The sequence below is a fragment of the Thermothielavioides terrestris genome, chromosome 6 (genome assembly GCF_000226115.1).
Source record: "Thermothielavioides terrestris NRRL 8126 chromosome 6, complete sequence".
Lineage (NCBI taxonomy): Eukaryota > Fungi > Ascomycota > Sordariomycetes > Sordariales > Chaetomiaceae > Thermothielavioides > Thermothielavioides terrestris.
The window spans coordinates 288,025-302,704 of NC_016462.1; the positions used below are offsets into that span (position 1 = coordinate 288,025).

The window sequence follows — 14,680 nt, forward strand, 5'->3', positions numbered from 1 at the left end:
GCCGGCCGCCCCAGGATCGACTCGAAGGGGCTCTTGTTGATGGTATTGTCGTTGCCAGAAAGGCCGGCGGTCTTGTTGTGTAGGTGTGCAGTTTAGTTACAGTAAGGCATCGAATTAGCGGGCGGCGGCCAGCGTTCGTGGCGCGGGGTAATCTCAACACAGCTCCAGGAGCGTTGAGCTGGGATCATTTTTGTTCCGCATAAGAGGCACCGCGGAAGACAGAAGCTGGAAAGACTTCTAATTACTTTGCAGGAGGCAAGAAGAGATTTGATAATTTATCTGTGCTCGAGCTATTGGTGGCTTCACCTTCTCAGTCTTCACATCAGCTGAGAGCGTTTGCAGTGGCCGGGATCATCGGAGACCATTGCTTCATCCGAGTCCGCCATCCTCCGGGTCCGAGCCGTGGTGCAGACTGATATGGCCGAGATCCGATTGCGAAGGATTTGGGAGTGCTCCCGGGGCCTAGGCAGGTCTGTCCTGTATCCGGGTGTCGTGGCAACGACGGTCAAACACCTTGAAGTCGAAAACGCCCATGAGCTGTCCCCGGACATGGACGAGCCGGGTTTGGGCATTCCTAATTTGCTCCGGCATCGTGGCAGGGGCGGTCGTTTCAACCCTGGCGCGAACGTAGAGAATCCAGAAAGGGACCAGCGGTTCCATCGACGTGAGGTTCGGTATTGGCTGCGATGCTGCAGGAGCTGGGCCTGCGACCATGAACGTCCGGGTCAGAATGTACTCGAGGTTGTTGAGCCACCAGTGGTAGGACTCTTCGATCAAGTTCGACTTGACCCTGATGCCCGCGGCAATTCTGTCAGAAAACACGCGAGCCAAATGAAGAGAGCCAAGGAAGGATGGGGGATACGGACTTGAACTTGTTGTCAGCGAGGATCTTCTCTGCCCTCGGGTCACTGATCTCGATGGTCTTCCGCTGGGTCAGGAAAGGGAGTCGAGGGTTGGTGGGCTCAGGAAACTCGGTCCATCTGACCACACGGAGCTTGTCTGCCGGTATTTCATGGGGCGGTTCGCCCCCCCTGACCAAAAAGCATCGTTGTTAGCTTCACGGACATCCGAGAACCCAGAAAGGGAGAGTGCTGCAGATGGGGCTGGCTGCTCACATTCGCACCGTATTCTCAACCATGTCAGTGATATCGGTGCGCACCTGCAGGGTGGATGGTTGCTTGACGAGGATCTGGTGCAATTCTTGCCATTGAGCTGCAGTCGGAGCCCGCTCCTTCTGTAGCTGCTTGATCGTGGGGAACCCCTTGACGGTCAAGTCCTGAGGCTCGAAATGCTGGACGCGCGTGAGCGAGTGTCGCTCTCGCATCTCGGTGAAACCGCCCAGCACTGCCCGAGCTTTCAGCGCGTCGGCATCTGCAACTACAGCGGCGAGAAAACTCTCGTGCTGCGCCATTCTGATGGCGAAAGAGTGTCAAAACAGTAGATAAAAGGCTAGCAGAACGGTCGCGTGGTTGAGGACCAATCTATTCCAAGCTTGCGAGTTTTGACGTGAAGTGGCGAGTTGCGCTGGGGATGCATCGCTTCGGAGGTTCATGTACAGTACACAGTGATGTGGATTCAGGTTGGAAGTGGTTACCTTAAATGTGCCTGAACAAGCCTGGGGATGAGAAGTGCAGTGGATCACGTGACAATAGCCTTCTATATCCATCGACAAAGCCTATCCGTCCAAGGCGCTTTCATATATCAGGTAACTTCTTGTGAGTTAGCTACCCATATTTGGAGATAAGCTTCCGCATAATGGACATCGCGCCGCTTCGATATCCTCCGCCGAACAGTGCATAATGATTGAGATGGTGGTACCTGCAGGCCATGTCAGAAATCATGTCCACACGATCCAAGCGAGCGACGGCAAACCTACAGCTCATACAGCGAAATCCGGTCGTCCCATTCCTCCTTCGGGTTCGCCTTCGGGACCAGGCTCTCATACTCCCTCCAGAAGCTGCGCCCAAACCCGCCGAACATGCGCATAATCCCCAGCTCGTACTCCGAGTGTCCATGTACGCACGACGGATCGAACACAACCTCCTCGACGCCCCCTTTGCCCCCAATCCTCCCCCGGCCGTGGTTGCCACTCCACAGATCCCCGTGCACCACCACCGGCACCACGCCCCCCAAGCGGCCAAGTAGCCGCGGCACCACCGCGCTCGCCACCTTCTCCACCGCCTCGGCCAGCTCCTTGTCGGGCCCGTTCTTCCTCACCGCCTCCCGGAAGACCGCCCGCAACCGGTGCTCGGCATAGAACTCGGGCCACGACTCCGTCCACGTGTTGTCCTGCTTCGTCGCGCCGCAGCACGTCGGCACGGGGAAGCCAAACATGGGCTTAGAAAACCCCTTGGGAATGGGTGCCGGCGTGGTGTGGAGCTTGGCGAGCTTGGCGGCGAGCGTCAGGCCCGTGCCGTCTGGCGCGGTCGAATTGAAGTCCAGAAAGTCGGTGACAAGGAAGAACTTGCCGGGGGACGAGCGCATGGCCCCGTGGGCGTGGGAGCGCGGGCAGAGATGGAGGGAGGGGTCAGCTGAGTGCAAGGCATTGAGGGAGGCGTGTTCGCCTGTGAATGCGTCAGTAAAAATCCACCGCATGGCTTAGAGGGAGGGATGTAAACCTGGAAAAGTACCTCGGAACATGATCTCGGCATCAGGGCCGGTGCCAGTCTTGACAAAGTAGGTCAGCTCTTCGCCGTTCTTGGTGGCGACGAGCTTGAGGGTGGAAGAGAAACTTGAGCCTCCGTGGGAGACCAGCTTGGAACTGGTCGCCTCGAGACCCAGGGCTTCGAGAATTGCTGGGTCGACGTTTGGGAGCATAACGTTAGTGTATGTATGTGTGCGGTGCAACGTAGGTGTTTGGCAGTTGAAGTTGAATGCCGCCAAAGCTACTGTGGCTTCTGACGTGACGTCAGTGTCGTTGTCTCGAGCTTTTGGAATTCCAAAAGCCTTTGACTGACTCTCGGTGTTGCAAAATCGCAGAGATCGAAGGAAATGCTGCGGGCTTCCAGAAACAGGGTCTGATTTATCGTGTCACGGTATATCAGATGATTTGAAAGCAAAGCTGTCTGTTGCTCATCGTTGAGAGATCGGATGGACAGCTGGAGGGTTGGCGGGCTCGTGACAAAGTGAGGGGGAACTATCAGAGGTGCAAGATACAGTGCGAAGTGGACGAGCATATAGGTATGCACATGCAGGGTTTACACGGTGTGCAGAATGATTTACCATCACTCCCTTGATTTCAAACCTTCGACATCCACAGTAGCGATTCAAACTCCGGCTCGGAGACGCTCATGTTTCAATGGGACCGTTTGTGAGCTGAATTACTACCTCATGCAACATATACTGTGTGTTGAGGAGGCTTTATCCCCAATCCTGTCTGCATAGCCCCTTGGCTCGTCCGACCACATGCACACCCCCCACCGTTCCAAGCCGTCGTCGGCTCAAATCTCATGCACTTGGCCCACGCTGTCCCTAAGGTAAGCAAAATCCTGAAGCGGGATACCTTCGAGACCACCTGCTCGAAAATTAGCGACATTTCGAGGTATACGCGCCGATATAGTCTTCCCCTCAGCCCACCCCAAAATGCCATGGCCTGCCCGTACAGTATCGCCGTGATTTTGATCCTCCTGTAGAATAGAATGCATTAGTCGGACTACCCAAACACTTCCGGACCACCTCCAGTTCCGGACCACCCGGAAGGCATCCATTGATGCATAAACAGTAAACTCCAGTAACCTCATCGGCTAGACTTTTAACCTTTGAAACTCGCCTTCGGTGTCAAGCAGGCAACCACTAAATGCTATCAAGGCCGCAGCAAGCGGGTCAGACGTGGTCCAAAAGTGCCTCCCGCATCTGAAGAAAGGCAGCGTCCACGGGGGCCGAGAGAAGGCTCAACATCATCATAACCGGCCGGCCAGGGGACGGGTGTTCGGTATAAAACTCGGGGCCATCACCAACAAAATGGCATACCCGGAGGCACCATGTCCGATAGTTGCTTGTTCCACTGGACCTGGTCGAATTTCCGGATCTCGTACGATGGAGGGACGAAGCCCAGTCCTGTACGTCAAGGAAAAAGACCCCCTGAGAACGTCCTCCTTCCGTTATGGAACTCTCTATTGGAGAGCTGCCCCTGATCTATGGCTCGACAAGTACGGACTTGTGGTTTCCGACGCCAGTCCCGCCATTCTACTGGAGCCAATGCGGCGGGTTAGGACCCCTAAAGATCGTCGAGAAGATCTGGAATCCTGTCCTAGCACCAGAGCTCGTTACAATCCTGGACAACTCGGATATATCGAAACTCGGCGGTAATGTTGCACCACTATAAATAGATCGACGGGCTAGACATCAGGTGGCTTCAACACCCAGAATGTCGGATGGCGAAAACAAACTTGGAAACCATAACGGCAATCGAGTACAGGCCGCCGCAGAGGCTGAGCCAGGACGGGATCTTCACGGGTCTTGCATCCGGAATCCAGCTGGAGCAAGACGTTGTCAACAACAACGGGGAAAAGCGCTTGGCGCCGCCATCTGCAACAAACTATGCTTCTATCTGGCTGGCAAAGCCATACAATATGGTTATGTTAGCTCAGGCCAGGCCTTCTGTGTTTTCTATGTCCCGGCCGATCCCATCACAACTTGAATCTCTACCTTTGTCAGCCACCAGTTTCCTAACTCGTCCCAAGTGACCGGCAGCCGTCCCCGACGTTACATCCCGCCTGTCGCCAATCCTTTCAGCTTTCATCGGGCTCCCGCCACCATTCGTGTGCGAGAATCTCGTCAGCACTCGGCCTGTCGCGGGGATCCAGCTTCATAAACCAGCAGATGAATTCCTTGTCCTTCTTGCAGATCTCCCTCTCCGTAATATACTGGAATGGCTTCCTCTTATCAAAGACGGCATCCATCAGCCAAAGCACCACTTTCATTGTGTCGTTGTCCGCAATTTCCATGTACTCGGCTGGGAAAGGCCCGAAGAACTGGACTTGCCGCTTGAGAACTTCCACTTCGAATTCGGGTTCGTCAAACTTGACGCCTGGGGGATAGAAAATGTTGAAATGCCCGCCGTAAATCAGACTGATGAGCTTCACAATGTCAGCAGGTGCTGAGGGATGGAGCAGTAGGAGGAGGGCTGTTGCGCTACCAGCGTGCCAAACGACCAGATGTCCGTCTTCGTATCCCAGGGCAGCTGGAGCAGCGTCTCGGGACTGCGCCAGATGGTTGTCCCGATGGGAGCGCCCTCTCGGGCGTATTTGTGATCTTCTGGGTACGAGCTGCCCATGTCTGCCAACTGGACGTCCGTGAAGCGGTTATCGCTGTCGTCCGAGCTGTAGTTGACCAGGACGTTGTCTGGCTTGACATCTGGCGCCGGGTGCCTAGTAGTTAGCGACTATTGCACTGTTGCTTCACTGAACTTCGAATCGCATCATACCTGCATGGACAAACCCGTCGCGATGCATGACCTGCAGGGCCTCTAACACCCTCCTCGACACGTACTTCAGTTCCTTCCGATTCAGAGTCCGCTCGCCAGATGCTTGCCAGAGGTGACTGTCCAAATGTCGCAACACGATTGTCGTTGGCTCAGGCGGCTCAACGATTTCGTCCAGCAACGGCCGGATGTAAGGTGACCGGTCGCTGAAGCGACGGAGGACATCCCGCTCGTTGGCCACTCTGAAGTGGCCTTTGACGCTCTTGATTACCACCAGCTCTTGCGCATGATTTCTGGTATCCTGCCTGTCAGCGATCGCACCTAGGGCTCCAGAAGCAGACTTTGACGGCGAAACCAACGTTGCAAGCCAAACTGTATTTTGCAGCTGCTTTGTGATCACATATTGACCAGCACTTCCACGCAACACCTGGCCAAGTCGGAACAAACCAGACATTGTAGAGGCTTGAGGGGTGGATGGAAGGTTTTCTCGGAAAGTCTAGACAGAAGTCACTGGGGAGTCGACTGGCACTTTGATCTGTTTTCTATCGCACTTGCCAATGGGAGCCTGAGTTGGGGGGTTTACCCCGGCTCACTGTTGGCCGGTCTTCAAAGACCGTAAGGTAATTTAGTTGGCTGGTGTTACACAGGAGTGAGACTGGGCAGCTGCCGAGAGCGTCAAGGGACCTGGTAAAACCTCCTTCAACGGTAGACGTTAAAGAGGTCCCGCCAAGACTAATTTCGGCCAATTGTCGGCAATGTTTTTACACCGTCAGTACATCGCCAAGATCGCCACGGGGTTTGCACTATCGCCAAGGGTTAGTTCGCCAGGGGTACGGGGGGCGGCGCTAGCCCCCCGCTAGTTAGGATTTAGATTAAGGTTAGGATACGGGTTATAGTTAGGGTACGGGTTATCCTCGTTTTCTTTTTTTTTCGATTTGGTTGAGGTATTGTAAAGTTATGTTGTTGCGAGTCTTTGCGATTTTGCATTGATGATGTTCAAAGTCGTGGCGGCCCCGCTCACCCTTGGCGATTTGTAATTACTTGTACGCGGCAGTCTCCGAAATTAGTCTTGGCGGGACCTCTTTAACGACGACCCCTTCAACGCAGCATGCCCCATGTCAGGTGCCAGAGCAGAATCCTGGGAACGCCGTTAGAATCCCACCTTTACACTACTCTCACATTCTCCGGCCATGTCTTCTGCTGACAACAGGCCGTGGAGATCAGTTCCGGAGTTATGCGGGTTAAGACTGCACAGTGGCCAAGCCGGAATTGGGAATGGGAGCTGTGCAGGCTGTCTTCAGCTTCCGAATTGCTTGCCGGTACAGACGAACTGGGTGTTGGAGGTGGATGAGGCGTTCGTGGCAAGGGGGAGGCTAGGACAGCCGATGGTGGGCTCGAGGTAGTTGTTGCTGGCGGAAGAACTTCTTATTGGAGCCGTTTCCGAGATTGGGCATGCCAGTTACAAGGCAATAACAGCAGACTGTGTGAACAGGCACCAACTCGATATCCAAGGCGCCACGTAGGCTATCCTCTGTTTCGCAGAAGGCTTATCACGCAGATTGTGGCAATTTCGAGATCGCGTGGACAGTCTCGAGTGCGGATCACCTGGAAGGGACATCGGAGAGGAAGGGCTCCACTGAAGCTGCGAGCGAGGTGTCCATGTGCGTTGTGTGCGATCGGGGCAGGTCGGACCCGGCGCTATGCCCAATCAGGAGGGGGGAGCCCTTCCCGGATGACCTGCGAACCGAATCACGGGCCCCTGCATTTCGGCTGCATCGTGACATGATATATGTTCCCCTTGCCAGACTTAGGTTTAGGACTCGAGTCTCTCGGCCATCCGCCCCTCGCTGGTACTCCTCACGTCGCACTTCCCGCCAGTCATCCCGCGGCGCGATGAACGGCCACTTTGCAGCGGTCGGCGATGGGCCGACTGCCAAGCAGTACGAGCATGGAATACAAGTCATCGATGAGGACAAAGCATACAAGTGCGTGCCGACCCGTCCGGCTGTCCGCTCGCAGTGTGGAGAGGAGGGGACATCGGGTCGCTGGACAACGGGGCGGCTAACAAGCTTCCGTCTTGCAGCACGAACCTGAATGACTACCTCGTCGAGACTCGCGTCGCCGAGGCCGGCTTCAACTACCACCTCATCTCCGTCTTCGGGTCGCAGTCGACCGGCAAGTCGACCCTGCTCAACCACCTGTTCAAAACCGACTTCAGCGTCATGTCCGAGACGGAGCGCCGTCAAACCACCAAGGGAATATGGATGTCCAAGAACAAGCGCGTCAGCGCGGACGGCGGTGCTACCCAGATGGCCGACAACATCCTCGTTATGGATGTCGAGGGCACCGACGGTCGCGAACGCGGCGAGGACCAGGACTTCGAGCGCAAGAGCGCGCTCTTTGCGTTGGCAACCAGCGAAGTCTTGATTGTTAACATCTGGGAGCACCAGGTCGGTCTGTATCAGGGCGCAAACATGGGTCTGCTGAAGACCGTGTTTGAGGTCAATCTGCAGTTGTTCCTGAAAGATCGGCAGTAAGTCGCACAGAAGCACCGCCTTCAAGCCGCGGACGCGCCTGACACGATGCGCCAGATCACAGACACGGTCGCTTCTGTTCTTCGTCATCCGCGATCACATCGGCAACACCCCGCTGTCCAACCTGCGGGACACTCTGATCCAGGACCTGACTCGGATCTGGTCCTCCATATCCAAGCCTCAGGGGCTCGAGAACTCCAAGATCGAAGACTACTTCGACTTTGCTTTCGCAGCGCTACCGCACAAGATTCTTCAGCCAGACAAGTTCCTGGAGGAAGTCGACAAACTCAGCACACGCTTCACGGCTGGCCACCGCTCCGCCAAGGACCAGGAGTTCGTGGGAGGCGTCTTCCTGCCCGAATACCACAGGAGGATACCCGCCGATGGGCTGTCGGTCTACGCCGAGGGTGTCTGGGATCAAATCGTCAACAACAAGGACCTCGACCTGCCCACCCAGCAGGAGTTGCTCGCGCAGTTCCGCTGCGACGAGATCTCGCGTGAAGTTCTTGTCGGATTCGACGCCGTCATCGTCCCGCTCGAGGAGCAGCAGGCCGAGGCGGCCCGCCTCGGCAAGCCCACCGTCCTGCCCAACCTCGGCGCCACCGGTTCCGGCGCTCGCGAGAAGTGCGTCAAGACGTTTGAGACGCAGGCCAGCCGGTACCACAAAGGCGTGTACGCGACAAAGCGCGCCGAGCTCGAGAGCAAGATTGACACGCGCCTCAAGGCGGTATATCAGACGCAGCTCTCGGCGGCGCACAAGGCTGGCGTGGCGGCGTTCAGCGAGGCCGTCACGAGCGCGGTGAAGGCCGGCCAGAAGGCGGGTGGCGCGTACGAGTTTGCCGATATCGTCGCGAAGCAGAAGAAGAAGACGCTCGACGTCTTTAGGAAGGAGGCCCAGAGCCTGCTGATCCCGGGCGTGGCGTGGACAAACTTCAAGCCGCAGTACCGGCTGTTCGAGAAGGAGCTCGACGAGGTCAGCGCGCGGCTTCGCAAGGAGGAGATGAGGCGGCTGGCCATCCGGGTTGAGCGCTGGGTCAGGTCCAGACTTGGCGATGCGATCGGTCTCGAATTCAACAGGCTTGGATCTGGTAGGGGCGGGTCCGGCGCCCCGGAGACCGGCGAGAAGCCAACGACAGAGAAGGACTTGTGGGATCGTGTATGGAATGCCTTCATCAGCATTGTCAAAGAAGCCGAGACGCGGTTTGCCGACAGGGCCAAAAGCTTTGAGGCGAGCCCAGAGGAGGTTGAGGTCGGCCTCTGGCGGCTGCGGCGCAAGAGCTGGGTGGCGCTCCGGGAGAAGATCGAAGAGGAGATGATGGAGAGCAACATCCTCATGAAGCTCCGTGAGAACTTCGAGGACAGATTCCGTTACGACGAGGAGGGTGTTCCACGGATCTGGCGCCCCACCGACGACATCGAAGGTGTCTATACCCGGGCACGCGAGTCCACGCTGGGGCTGATCCCTCTGCTGTCCCGGTTCAGGTTAGCGGAAACATACGCCCCGCCGGACCTGCCAGGCTTCATTGGTGCTCAGCCGGCTGCTGCGGAACCGGAGGACGAGGAGGACCTCGTCCCCATCGGCGGCGTGGATGAGGAGGAAGGCAAGAGCCTCGAGGAGGAGATGACGGTTCTCAGCGAGAGCAAACGCCAGGACCTGGTGGTGAGATTCAAAAAGATGGCGGATGGCGTCTACGTGGAAGCCAAGCGGAGCGCCATCGGCGGCATCACCCAGGTGCCGCTCTACTTCTATGTCATCCTCCTCGTTCTCGGATGGAACGAAATTATGATGGGTAGGTGTTTTTCCGACATTCGTTCGCTTAGCTGCACTCACTGACATATGAATGGCAGTCTTGCGTAACCCGATTCTCTTCATGCTCATCCTGGTTTTGGGTGGCGGTACTTATCTAGCTCATAGTCTGAACCTCCTGGGGCCGATGCTGCAGATGGCGAACGCGGCATCCAACCAGGCAGTTGAGATCGGCAAGGAGAAGCTGCGCGAGTTCTTGGAGAACAACGAGACGGTCAGACAAGCCATCGCGGTGCCGGCCAGGCAGCAGGGTAGTAGTGCCTCTATCAGCATGGACAGGTTGGATAGCCGTGGAAAGAAGGCGCAGGAGGCCGAGGCCGATGACGATTTCTAGACACGGTTGGGCGTGGATGTATTGGGTGTCGCGCCTGTTTTTTTGTTTCTTATTGTTGCATGAGAGAAGCGTCAGTTGGAACTGCCACGCCGGGGGATATCTTTAACTTTCCGCCCAACTCCCCAACGCCAAACGCCGAGAATAGAGCGACGAGCACATGTACAAGCCAGTCAACCCGTTCAGAAGGCTTCTAGTCCTGCTGGTGTCCCAAACCATGTTCCCAGTTCATCCGCATCCCTATCCTGGTCCTTCCCAACGAAGAAGTCGGTCAACCGATGTGTGTCTCCTCCCTCGTCTACCGGCCACTCCACCTTGACACCACCACCTTTCGCCGGAGCAGCCTCAAGCATGTCTTTGGCGGTTCCCCAACTAAACCGGCACTCAGGCCCCCAGCCAAAGACGGGGTGCATGTGCCCCTTCAGCCAGGAGACGCATCTCCCGTCCGAGGGATACCCCGAACCCCAGGCCATGCCTTTGTCGTCGTCCGCCTCCTTGTCTTCCTGCTCCTGCCCTTCCGCGCCCACATCCACTCCCGCCCCGTTGACCGCCCGCCCCCTAGCCTTCCACAGCGTCTCCAGCGCGGCGTCCCTGGTGACCTTGGCGCACACGCTCGCCGCGCTGACGCACGGGTACAGGCTGTCGGCCTTCTTCGCGACCGTGATCTTGGCGGTCGGGAACACGCGCTCCAGCCTGGCCTGGTACGCGGCCGGCGGGCCGATGGTGTCGACGTAGATCTCGCGCACGTTGACGCCGCGCGCGTAGACGGCGCGGACCAGCGCGACCGTCGCGTCCATGGCCTGCGCGTTGAGGTTGTACGCCGCGCCGCCGGCCGCGCCGCCGCCGGGCCGCAGCATGCCCGCGCCGATGTCGCGCGCCGACAGCGCGGTGACCGCCCAGCCGCACGACGCGTGCAGGTCGCTGGAGGGCGTGCACAGCGTGCGCATCAGCGCGGAGCGCACCGCGGGCGTCAGCACCTTGCTGTCGTCGAAGTGGTGGGCGGCGCGCAGCAGCGGGTCGGACAGCGGCAGCGGCAGGTAGAAGACGCCGTAGACCATGGGGCCCAGGACGGGGCCCCGGCCGGCCTCGTCGACGCCCAGCGCGCAGGGAGGGCCGGCGGTGCCGGGAGAGTCTTGCGGCGGGAGGAGAGCCGGCGGGACGGGGGAGAAGTAGCTGTAGGTGTCTCCGGCGAGCAGCGCGGCGGCGTTGATGGATGGCGGGATGAACACGTCCGACGGCGGAGTCTCGAGCTCGACGTCCTCAGGCTGCTGTGAATCGTCCATGGTGGTGGTGGGACGCTAGTTAACGTTAGTTGGGTCAGGGTTGCGTATCCGCGATATCTGGACCCCTCTGCTTGGATTGTGTTTTTTCCTTTTTCTTTTCGAGCCTTGTTTCGCAGAGGGACCGACGGATTACACACCTAGCAGTTAGAGCACTGTGAGCCCCCCCGGCAGCTTCATACCTAAGCTGTCTTGGAGGGGCCAAGCTTGGACGCGTGTGATGCGCTCAGCCAATGCGCGTCACCGCTCCAGCCAATCACACCCGGAATTTCCTGTCTGCCATCAACTAACTTAGAGCGGGTAACAGTGCGCCGAACAAAAGCCGGCGCAATGCAACAACAGTCTGCGCGAAGACACAACACGATCCATCATCCCGCCTCCCTGCCCCGAAGTAAACAACAACGGGGTGTTGCAGCCTGCCTGCCTGCCGCCAAACCCCGGCCTGCACCTGTCGCTATCACCCCAGCATCGCCAACCCCGGTTTTGCTTGACCATAGCTAGTCGGATTACTGCCAATCTGCGGAACCACCGCACCCAAGCTTGGACACCAGACGCGTCTCGGTCTTTGTCTTGCACTTGCACCACCATCAACGGTGTCGGCCGAAATGGCGCCTCGACCATCCCTGGCAAGGCGCACCCTCGCGCCGCAAGGCGAGCACATCTACGAGCTCGGCGTGGTGGGGAGGTGCGTCAACTGTGCACCGGGCTGGGTGCATGCGCAACCGAGGACTCGCCTTTCGCTGACGTCGGCGCAGGAAAACCGGCGTGACCGTGCCCGACTCGGGCGTACGCGATGAACATGGCATGGAACCCCTCGAGAACTTGTTTTCGTCACCCGGCAAGTCAGACCATGAGGAGGAGCAGGAGGGAGCCTCGGACGAGGATGGAAGCGGCGAGGAGGCGATGGACATAACTACAAGTACGGGCCCCCCGTTGTCTCGCTGCAGGCGCTGCAAGCAGAGGACTGGTTCGCTTTCTAACCCTGGCTCCAGCGTCTGGAATTGGCCCAGCCGCGCTGCTCAACGGCCACGGGACTAGGTTACCCGTGCCCACGTCGCGCGTCCGTTCGCCAGCGAAGACGTTCCTGAACTCTCCCGCCCAACGAAACCGACTCCTCGCGCGCAACTCGTCGTCACCGGCCCGTGCTGCGGTCGTTAGAGACAACGGCTTCAAGTCGAGTAGCCAGCCGACAGGCGATAACGTCGCAAAGCGCCGCATCGATTTCCAGAGCGTCGCAAGTGGAGGCCCGCATTCTCTGTCTCAGCCCGTCCAGGGGAGCTATCTCGGAGCCGGTAAGAGTCTCGCGAATGGCCGCCGCTTGCAGCCTCTGCACCAGGATGAGGATGAAGAACAGGGGAGTGAGAACGGCGGAGAGCGCGACGAGGTGGACGACTTCGTGGAAGAATCCATGGCCATGTTGAATGACGGTGACGATCACGACCTTCCGGAACAGCCAGATCCTGAACCGGCACAAGATGAAGATGACGAGGATCCGCCCACCCCCGCTGCCCAGAAGAAGCGCGGTCGGCCACAGAAGCAGAAGGACACAGCGCCAGCTAGACCCGCGAACTCCCTCAAGAAGTCTGCCGGGACCGTTGCTGCGGAGAGAGATGCTGAAGACGGCCAGGAAGATGCTGAGCACTCGGATGAGGAGCAAGAGCCGACGCCTAAGCCACAGAAACCGGCGCCGGGAAAACGAGGACGACCGCCCAAAGCTGGCAAGGACGCAGCCCCCGTTGCGGCGCAACCCCTTGCTCGAGGAGGAAAGAAGCGGCGGTCGCTAGATCAGGAGGAAGAGTCCACCGCCAGAGAACCGTCACCCGAGCCCCAGCCAAAACGCCAGCGCACCTCGCCAGCCGACAACGCCAAAAAGCCCGGCCCGAAAAAGCCCGCCGGCCCTCCAAGCAAGAAGAGTCCCGAACAGGGCACGGCAAGCAAAGCGACCAAAGGCCGACGACGCAAATCCTCCATCGAACCGGGCGACGTGTCCCAAGTGGCCATCGCGCGGCGGCCGCCGCTGCCCAAGTCCCGCGGCCTGCTCATCAACCGCCGCGAGGTGCCGGGCGACGCCTCCAGCGCCATCTTCCGCACGCGGTCCGGGCGCAACTCGTACAAGCCGCTCGCCTACTGGCGCAACGAGCGCGTCGAGTTCGACATGGACGAGGCCGAGGACGCCTTCGCGGGCCGCACGCACCGCGGCCGCTTCGTCCTGCCCCGCATCAAGGAGGTCGTGCGGGTCGACGAGCCCGAGCCCGAGCCGCCGCGGCACAGGTCGTCGCGCCGCGGTGGCGGCGGCGCTGGCAGGCGGCGGGGGAGGAGGAGTCGGGGGTTCGACGGCGACGGCGACGACGATGACGGCCCCGCCGAGCTGTGGGAGCTCGACCCGGGGACCGTCACGGGCGAGGTGGTCGTCTGGCAGCCCGAGTACGAGTTCAACCCGCCGGCGCCCAACGACCTGGTCAGCGTCATGGACAAGCAGCTGGCCATCAGCGGCGCGGCCATCAAGACCACCGAGGTGGTCGGCGGCGAGTTCCGGTACGCCAAGGTGTTCAGCGAAGGGTTCATCGGCGCCGGCGTCGTCGACCTGCCGCCCGGGTCCGTCAAGCGGCTCAAGAACTCGCGCAAGGTCTTCATGATCTTCTTTGTCCACGTCGGCCGGGTGCTGGTGACCGTTCAGGAGACGAGTTTCCGCATCAGCAAGGGCGGGATATTCATCGTGCCGAGGTGTAAGTGGATTTTTTTTTTTTTTTTTTTTTCTCCTCGCCAGACCTCGAAGGATTTGTGGATCCCCTGGTTTTGCTTTGCTTTTGCTGACGTCGTGTGTTATCCCTGCCAGACAACGAGTACACAATAGAGAACGACTATGACAACCCCGCCCGCATCTTCTTCTCGCAAGGGCAAGAGGTGGCTGCCCGGCCGCCTGCGGAAGAACAAGAAGAAGAAGCGGCGGAGGGCGAGGAGGATGCGGATGAGGAGGCGGAGGCTACCGCAGGGGAAGAGGAGGCGGCTAGCGAGGAGGAGTAGAAGTGTCCCACTTAGCTTTCTGTACGGTGAACGTCGAACGGGCGGCTGTAATGGTTTAGGAGTATAGGGGCAAATTGATGCTGGGGGTTGGGGGGGTCTGGGTTTTGGTTGGGTTATCAGTACATACTATGGTCACAGAGTTCATGTCGGTGGAATCAAGCGGACTGCAAAGTTATCATCAACCCGAGATGTCCATCGCGGTTTACTTTCGTCGGGGAATGGGACAAGCTACCTAGGTAGGCAGTGCGCTGGCATGTCCCGAGGGATGGACCGGATATCGGC

The 14,680-nt window shown here is 58.7% G+C and overlaps 6 protein-coding genes across 6 annotated transcripts; 2 read left to right on the forward strand and 4 right to left on the reverse strand.

The window, feature by feature from the left end:
• Positions 1 to 178: 178 nt before the first annotated feature.
• On the reverse strand, positions 179 to 1,583 carry THITE_2122988 (uncharacterized protein). The gene is made up of 2 exons (XM_003657327.1): positions 867 to 1,583; positions 179 to 790 (listed from the first exon to the last, which is right to left on the reverse strand). The coding sequence occupies exon 1, from the start codon at positions 1,409 to 1,411 to the stop codon at positions 1,112 to 1,114; it is 300 nt and encodes a 99-aa protein (XP_003657375.1). The 5' UTR covers positions 1,412 to 1,583; the 3' UTR covers positions 179 to 790; positions 867 to 1,111.
• Position 1,584: 1 nt separating this feature from the next.
• Positions 1,585 to 3,112, reverse strand: THITE_2122990 (uncharacterized protein). The gene is made up of 3 exons (XM_003657328.1): positions 2,619 to 3,112; positions 1,877 to 2,564; positions 1,585 to 1,818 (listed from the first exon to the last, which is right to left on the reverse strand). The coding sequence occupies exons 1-3, from the start codon at positions 2,815 to 2,817 to the stop codon at positions 1,725 to 1,727; spliced, it is 981 nt and encodes a 326-aa protein (XP_003657376.1). The 5' UTR covers positions 2,818 to 3,112; the 3' UTR covers positions 1,585 to 1,724.
• A 1,351-nt stretch (positions 3,113 to 4,463) lies between these two features.
• THITE_2122994 (uncharacterized protein) lies at positions 4,464 to 6,080 on the reverse strand. Its single transcript, XM_003657329.1, has 4 exons — positions 5,782 to 6,080; positions 5,426 to 5,715; positions 5,138 to 5,355; positions 4,464 to 5,078 (listed from the first exon to the last, which is right to left on the reverse strand). The coding sequence occupies exons 1-4, from the start codon at positions 5,874 to 5,876 to the stop codon at positions 4,731 to 4,733; spliced, it is 951 nt and encodes a 316-aa protein (XP_003657377.1). The 5' UTR covers positions 5,877 to 6,080; the 3' UTR covers positions 4,464 to 4,730.
• A 1,095-nt stretch (positions 6,081 to 7,175) lies between these two features.
• Positions 7,176 to 10,187, forward strand: THITE_2122998 (uncharacterized protein). Its single transcript, XM_003657330.1, has 4 exons — positions 7,176 to 7,407; positions 7,506 to 7,955; positions 8,014 to 9,746; positions 9,805 to 10,187. The coding sequence occupies exons 1-4, from the start codon at positions 7,316 to 7,318 to the stop codon at positions 10,095 to 10,097; spliced, it is 2,568 nt and encodes an 855-aa protein (XP_003657378.1). The 5' UTR covers positions 7,176 to 7,315; the 3' UTR covers positions 10,098 to 10,187.
• On the reverse strand, positions 10,157 to 11,579 carry THITE_2122999 (uncharacterized protein). The gene has a single exon (XM_003657331.1). The coding sequence runs from the start codon at positions 11,375 to 11,377 to the stop codon at positions 10,277 to 10,279; it is 1,101 nt and encodes a 366-aa protein (XP_003657379.1). The 5' UTR covers positions 11,378 to 11,579; the 3' UTR covers positions 10,157 to 10,276.
• Positions 11,580 to 11,683: 104 nt separating this feature from the next.
• On the forward strand, positions 11,684 to 14,611 carry THITE_2123000 (uncharacterized protein). Its single transcript, XM_003657332.1, has 4 exons — positions 11,684 to 12,059; positions 12,130 to 12,293; positions 12,367 to 14,100; positions 14,211 to 14,611. The coding sequence occupies exons 1-4, from the start codon at positions 11,980 to 11,982 to the stop codon at positions 14,396 to 14,398; spliced, it is 2,166 nt and encodes a 721-aa protein (XP_003657380.1). The 5' UTR covers positions 11,684 to 11,979; the 3' UTR covers positions 14,399 to 14,611.
• Positions 14,612 to 14,680: the final 69 nt, after the last annotated feature.

Coding starts and splice junctions, on each gene's coding strand:
- THITE_2123000 (XM_003657332.1), top strand. CDS start 11,980: ATGGCGCCTCGACCATCCCTGGCAAGGCGCACCCTCGCGCCGCAAGGC. Junction 12,060..12,129: donor GAGCTCGGCGTGGTGGGGAG/GTGCGTCAACTG, acceptor ACGTCGGCGCAG/GAAAACCGGCGTGACCGTGC. Junction 14,101..14,210: donor GATATTCATCGTGCCGAGGT/GTAAGTGGATTT, acceptor TATCCCTGCCAG/ACAACGAGTACACAATAGAG.
- THITE_2122990 (XM_003657328.1), bottom strand. CDS start 2,817: ATGCTCCCAAACGTCGACCCAGCAATTCTCGAAGCCCTGGGTCTCGAG. Junction 2,565..2,618: donor GTTCCGAGGTACTTTTCCAG/GTTTACATCCCT, acceptor ACGCATTCACAG/GCGAACACGCCTCCCTCAAT. Junction 1,819..1,876: donor CGGATTTCGCTGTATGAGCT/GTAGGTTTGCCG, acceptor CATGGCCTGCAG/GTACCACCATCTCAATCATT.
- THITE_2122999 (XM_003657331.1), bottom strand. CDS start 11,377: ATGGACGATTCACAGCAGCCTGAGGACGTCGAGCTCGAGACTCCGCCG.
- THITE_2122988 (XM_003657327.1), bottom strand. CDS start 1,411: ATGGCGCAGCACGAGAGTTTTCTCGCCGCTGTAGTTGCAGATGCCGAC.
- THITE_2122998 (XM_003657330.1), top strand. CDS start 7,316: ATGAACGGCCACTTTGCAGCGGTCGGCGATGGGCCGACTGCCAAGCAG. Junction 7,408..7,505: donor GATGAGGACAAAGCATACAA/GTGCGTGCCGAC, acceptor TCCGTCTTGCAG/CACGAACCTGAATGACTACC. Junction 7,956..8,013: donor TTGTTCCTGAAAGATCGGCA/GTAAGTCGCACA, acceptor ACGATGCGCCAG/ATCACAGACACGGTCGCTTC.
- THITE_2122994 (XM_003657329.1), bottom strand. CDS start 5,876: ATGTCTGGTTTGTTCCGACTTGGCCAGGTGTTGCGTGGAAGTGCTGGT. Junction 5,716..5,781: donor AATACAGTTTGGCTTGCAAC/GTTGGTTTCGCC, acceptor GCAGGATACCAG/AAATCATGCGCAAGAGCTGG. Junction 5,356..5,425: donor CGACGGGTTTGTCCATGCAG/GTATGATGCGAT, acceptor ACCCGGCGCCAG/ATGTCAAGCCAGACAACGTC.